General features: G+C 44.4%; 1 protein-coding gene across 2 annotated transcripts in view; it reads right to left on the bottom strand.

Annotated features, from left to right (window-relative positions):
• Positions 1-327: 327 nt before the first annotated feature.
• CLHC1 (clathrin heavy chain linker domain containing 1) overlaps positions 328-6,739 on the bottom strand; it is a 66,607-nt gene continuing 60,195 nt past the window's right edge. For both annotated transcript variants that reach the window (XM_089663917.1, XM_089663918.1), the window contains exon 12: positions 328-606. In XM_089663917.1, coding sequence (XP_089520043.1) covers positions 410-606 — 197 coding nt within the window. In that variant the 3' untranslated portion in view covers positions 328-409. The remainder of the gene's footprint in view (positions 607-6,739) is intronic.

Genomic DNA, 6,739 nt, shown 5'->3' with positions numbered 1-6,739 from the left:
AGAAAATGTTTTCCCTTTAGTTATACTTCAACTATGTGTTCTAAAAGTTTACTAATTTCTGGTGCCCATATCACCAGAACTTGTGTAGTATGTTTACCTCTAAAGGCCACATACACTACTTACAGAGACCACCACAGATCATTACTTGATTGTCATTTTGTGCAGACTGTGGAATGCAGCATTTTTTTTAATTTATCCTGGAAAATTGTTTCTTTGTTATTTTTTAGATGATGTTAAAATCTCACTTGCAAAATAATAATAAAATCAGTACGCACCCCGACAGATAAAGAATGACATCACAACGGAACACAAACTGATCAAACTAGATTTAGCTTAGATGATAGATGGTAGAATAGAATTTATTTAGCATGTTTGTAGCAGTGCTCCCCCTGCTGCCACACCACAGGAATTACATGTAGACGTGTTCCATAATTTTTGCATCTTTGTCTTTCGGGGGGATCTCCACTACTCCATCTTGTGATGTGACAACAGACATGATCCTTTCAGACAGTTGCTTGTAGTTGTTGTTGGAGCATTCTTCTGCAATTTCCACCCACCCTTCTGCTGTGCACACTGCATCATTAAGAATGACTTGCTCCAGAGCATCTGCAGAAAAGATTGTATGTTGGCACTGACCTTGTGATTAAAAATAAGGTACATCAGGTACCACCATCACAGTGTCCCCATACATCAGGATCCCCATTCACAGTGTCTTCATACATCAGGTTCCCATTCACATAGTCCCCATACATCTGGTTACCCATTCACATAGTCCCCATACATTAGGTTCCCCATTCACAGTGTCTTCATACATCAGGTTCCCATTCACAGTGCCCCCATACATCAGATTCCCCATTCACAGTGCCCCCATACATCAGGATCCCCATTCCCAGTGCCCCCATACATCAGGTCCCCAAATTCATAGTGTCCACATACATCAGATTCCCCATTCACAGTGTCCCGATAAATCAGATTCCCCATTCACAGTGTCCCGATAAATAAGATTCCCCATTCACAGTGTCCCAATAAATCAGATTCCCCATTCACAGTGTCCCGATAAATAAGATTCCCCATTCACAGTGTCCCCATAAGTCAGGTTCCCCACTCACAGTGTCCCCATACATCAGATTCCCTATTCAATGTGCACTCATACATCAGGTTCCCCATTCAAAGTGCCCCCATATATCAGGTATCTCATTCACAGTGTCCCCATACATTTATTTATTTATTCATTACAGATACTTATTTAGCACTGTCAATTTACGCAGCGCTTTACATGTGTGTGTATATATACATATGTATATATTGTACAGTCACTTCAGCCACATCAGGTTCCCCATTCACAGTGCCCCCATACATCAGGTTCCCCCATCACAGTGCATCTGCCCCCCCTCCCCCCTTGTACTCACAGATCACAAATACTGTTCTCTCCTGCAATAAATGCAGCTTCTCCTTCCTCTCCTGCACTGAGACTGAAGTGAGTTCTCAGTCTCAGCGCTGGCTCTTTTCTGCCACCTGAGGAAAGGAAGAAGAAAGCTAAATCCTTTCTCCAGCAAAAGCCAACCACTGCTCCTTCTGACAGGAGTGACATTGCAGTTACTCCTACCTCAGAAAAATAAATCAAGTAAATGGTGTGCTCCGCTTAACTCACGGCTAATCTGCAAACAACTAGGGCAAAAGAAAGCCCAGTAGGAGGTTACAAGGCAGTAACGAAGAACAAAAGCGCACCAACCTTGTGCATTACCTCAGTAAGTAAAGGGTGAATTTATTAAATTGAGATATATACTCCCAAAAGTAGCATAGCGAAAAGTATATAAAAAATCCAACATCAGCGTTCTGGAATAGCAGACAGGAGTGGGTCCCATCGAGAGGGGAGACTCTCAGAATGAAGCTGACATGCTTCGAAGGGGGAATCTCTTCTTCCTCAGAGCTAGTCAAACCGAGAATACCCTCCTGTATATATAACACCAGGCCATGTGTGGGCTTACCCATATGGGCGGGGCATTCACATCATGGGAGGTGGGGCAACAGCGTGACAACTCAAAATAAACATAAAAACCGATAAAACAATGTGTACACCTCCCATGATGTGAATGTCTCGCCCATATGGGTAAGCCCACACATGGCCTGGTGTTATATATACAGGAGGGTATTCTCGGTTTGACTAGCTCTGAGGAAGAAGTGATCTCCCTTCAAAACGCGTCAAATCATTCTGAGAGTCTCCCCACTTGATGGGACCTGCACCTGCCTGTTATTCCAGTACACTGTTGGATTTTTTATATGCTTTTACCTATGCTACTTTTGTGAGTATATATCTCAATATATCTCAAGGCAGACCAGATGGCTAACTAAGAAAAATACAGGCTTTATTCAATCCATATAGTACACTTAAAGGAGCAATAGAATACCTACATACCATATAGAAAATTCAAAAAGACAACGTTGTCTGGTCAAGACAGAGGGCTGAACAGCCAGTAAACCACACATTCACCTCACTCATCCACACACTATAGAATCACTTAGTGATCAATTAAAGAAGGGGACTGAAGTCCATGAATATTATAAGTGGGTACAACTGTAGGGCATTTGGCCCGTGTCATGGAGTAGAACCTCAGCTATCCAGGAATGTGTGTACTGGGCCAGTAGTCCTTCTTCCAGGTGTGGACATGTACATAGGTCAAATAGAGAACAAATAGAGCAGTCTGGGTGTGTGTGGACGTTCTTTAGCACAGTCCAGTCTGGTCAGCATCAAAATACCGGAAAAGCCGTCACTGAGGTACATCTGCTCTTCCACATGATGGTGAGCACACAGTGGGCAAAGTTCGAATAGCCAGTGGATGTAGTAATAGGCATGCAGGTGTCATCTAGGTGTCTCACCCATCCCACTTCAGAGCATCCATAATGGCCGTTGATCCATTCAAGACATAAAGACATAAGGTGTTTTCTACTCTCCATTTGATGGCAGTCACAAGAGCGTCTTGCCCTTAGAGGGGTCTCAGAGATGCACGCTGGTGTGTAAGCCCTTAGTGGCTGTAAATCGTAGGGGCTGATCGTAGTGCACCGTGTGCTGGCTGACACCGCCGTCTCCGGTTTTTGTACTATATGGATTGAATAAAGCCTGTTTTTTTCTTAATTAGCTGCCTGGTCTGCCTTGTAACCTCCTATTGGCCTTCCTTTGGCCCTAGTTGTTTACCCTCCCTTGTCCTGGCCTTGATTATGAGCCCCCTATGTATTTAGGGCCCCTGGGCGGTGCCCAGGTGTGCCCAGGGGCAGACTGACCATTTGGAAACTCGGGCACCGCCCAAGGGCCCGGGGTCAGTAGGGGGCCCCATGAGATGCCCCTGGTACCTTTTTCATAGGCTTTTTTGAGTTTGGACAAGGATGCAGGGGCCTCATGATCCCCTATTGCCCGGTGGCCCCATGAGTTGTCAGTCCGCCCCTGGGTGTGCCCATTCATTAAGACGACCCTGCATCTGGTTAAAGCAACAGAGCAGGCCCAAAAAAGGGAGAACATATAAGATAGAAGCAGCAGAAGAAGTACTGAGGAACGTGGGGAGAGAGAGCAAAGCAGACACAGAACAGTGTTAGTAAGATGGGGAGAGAGGGGCTGCTAAGTAAGAGACTGGAGAACACAGACAGAGAAGGACACTAAGAGAGGGGTGAAAAGTCTTCTGCAAAGAAATGGCCTCAGATCAGGAGAGAATATATGCAGGCAAGAGAGGAAAGACGGAATGAGGATGAAAAAGGCCAGAGAAATCAAGGGACACACAAGAGGAGAGTGTAACAGAGATCCCACCAGTACAACATCGAGGAGGAGATCAGAAAGGTTCCACATGATATCTAAGACAGTACAGCTGAACAAGACAACATAAGGATGGAAGCTACAACCAACTTACTAGCAAGATCAGATTGTTTGAAGACATTTCTATGAAGCAGCTGCTACTTTGCAACAGTCTACCACATGAATATAAAATGACCAAAATGACCATCGTTTCCTGGCATTAAACATATGCAGTTCCAGGTAACTCGTATCACAAGCTCTGGAAAGATCTATCTGTGGTCAGGAGCTGAACGAGACCTGTTAACTCAATTTCCCTTCTCATTCTTGGAACTCGTTATTTTATAGAAGGAAAATACTGAAATGTTTTAAATACAATTCTAATCAATTGTTTCCACTCTTTACTTTCTATGGACAAACTGAAATAACCAGGTATAAAGGGTGCATCCACTCATATTTCGTATGGACAGAAACGCGTTAGCCTTCCCCACCAAGGGTCTACCGTCACTTTGGACTGTTATTACGGACTCTTCTTTTCTGTTTTTATCCCCCTTTGGATTGTGAACATGCATGTATATGCTTTTAAATAAATTTGTGTTTCACCAAGGTAATGTACGAAGAGAACGCGCCCTGTTTTGCTTTTGTTTACTAGTACCAAGATTTCCCAATCTTCTAAGGGCTGCACCTCAACGCATGGCATTTAAAGTGATCCTAGTCTGCATGAAGATTTGAGCGCTGGTTTTGTTTATTTTAATAACAAGCTTGTTAACACTCTTCAAGATCCCAGCACTGTGTCTTCCTTCTCAGTGCCCAGCTCCGGCACCTGCTGTGGCCGCTAAATATCCTCTTCACAATTTCCGACACAATAAGGGCTCGTTCACACTTGACTGTTTTACCAACGCTTGCCAAACGCCCCTATAGCGTTTGGCAAGCGTTGGTCCGGCGCTTGCAGAGCGTTTTTTTAACGCTCCGCAAACGCCGCATGCGCGGTTTAGCGGTGGTTGCTAGGCGTTTGCCGAGCGTTAAAAACGCTCCGCAAACGCCTATAATGAAGTTTAATTTGGTGTTACTGCTCTGCAAACGCCCCGCAACCGTGTCGCAACCGGCCGGGCGTTTGCGGAGCGGCACCATAGACTAGAATAGGAGGCTTCAACGCCTCCTGACTCGACCAGAGGCGTCCGTTTTGCCACAATGCTAACGCCCCCCTTAGAACAGCACCATGTGCTGCAATGTGCAGAATTGTCAGAGGCGTTTGGGAAGCGGTAAAAACGCCTCTCTGCCGCCTGCACACACCGCTAGTGTGAACGTAGCCTAACACATGGAGACTTCAGCTTAAATTGGTGGCAGCAGAATGGTGACAGCAATGTATGTCACAGAGAGATGAGAGAACGGAGACCTTGGCTGGAGATCACACTGTAGAGTCCCTAAGGCCTCGTTGGTTGAGTTGTAGTTTTACAGCCCCCGACTGCCCAACCGCAAGTTAGTACACACTGCCGTGGTGCAGCAAAAAGGGTACCACAGGTTTCATTTGGTAAGAAGTATTTCCTTTAAATGCCAACCATTCACGTAAATTGGACTGTGCACAACCACCTTGGAACTGCATATAAGGCATGCTGCTGCAGTGCACTGCTATGAGATTTAAGGGTTAAAACAGGCATCCAGGAGGCAACACTGCTTCCAGTGATGCCTTATGATTAAGTCGATGACGAAACGCGTCAAGGGGAAGTGACGTCAACATGCACACGGGAACCGGAAGTTGACCGGCGGCCATTTTGGATGAGGGAAAGACCATCTGATTTCCCCTGGGCACTTCCTGGATGACAGCAAAACCACAATTTGGTATTTTAAAGCGTTTTTTCAAGTTTGTAAAATGTAAGCACCCTGAATAAAAGTTAAATTGATGATTGATCTTGGCGGTATCACATTATTGTGTCCCTTATTTGTTTGCATTTATATGAAACATGCTTGATGGGGATATATGGAGTCTCAAGGCTTTTTGGATCCTGATGATATTATGAAGGCAGTTTTAACTGGGTAAAGATCCATAGGAGAACTGTCTCCCACCTATCTTTTGGAAAGATATAAAAGCGTCTGTTTTTTGGAATTTTGGTAAGGGTATGCATTCCTTACTGCACTTAGAAGTGTCACAGTGCCGGTTTGAATAGAGCACTGAAGAGTGATTCACATTCACAGTGGTATTTCATTGCTTTGGATTCACAGTTTTTTTCACTTTATTCACGTTTTCACTGATTGTTAATGTGATTGGGTATCTACTTGAATAAAGTCATTATAATTTATTTGATTTAAAAAGATAATGCACTATGTAAAAATTTTCTTTTTTTGAGGAATATTATCGGAGGAAGTTTCTGAAGGATTTTTGAACACGATATCATTTGAGAAGAACTTGATTTAAAAAAAAAAAAAATTTTTTTGGACTTATAGGGTTTGGGCTGCACATATTTTTATTGAGGACATATTGTATAGCATCTTCTGTTTATTAACACTGCTTCCAGGCCACCTGTCAAAAGCCTCTGCAGATTGCTTTTCAGAGGGGTGGCAGCAGGGGCGGACTGACAACTCATGGGGTCCCCGGCAATAGGGGATCATGGGGCCCCTGTGTCCTTGCCTAAATTAAAAAAAGCCTATGAAAAAGGTACCAGGGGCATCTCATGGGGCCCCCTACTGACCCCAGGCCCTCGGTCAGTGCCCGAGTTTCCAAATGGTCAGTCCGCCCCTGGGTGGCAGTGATAGCTGCAAGTGTAAACAAGTCCTAAGGAAATTAAGCAGGGAGTGGGCTCAATGGAGATGAAGAGATGAGTATGTGGTTTGTAGCCCCAACACACTGCCTGTCATAAGGTTACAATGCTGTTCCTCCACAGATAAAATACAGTGAGTTAGTGTTGTCACCCTAGGAAAGTGAAGTGTTTTTGGAATGATCACTATGTGAAATAATGAAAGGAA

The sequence above is a fragment of the Staurois parvus genome, unplaced genomic scaffold (assembly GCF_062004578.1).
Source record: "Staurois parvus isolate SC_StPar_1 unplaced genomic scaffold, SC_StPar_1.0 ptg001798l, whole genome shotgun sequence".
NCBI lineage: Eukaryota > Metazoa > Chordata > Amphibia > Anura > Ranidae > Staurois > Staurois parvus.
Note: the sequence above shows the minus strand (reverse complement) of the source record. Positions and strands in the feature narration are given on the sequence as shown.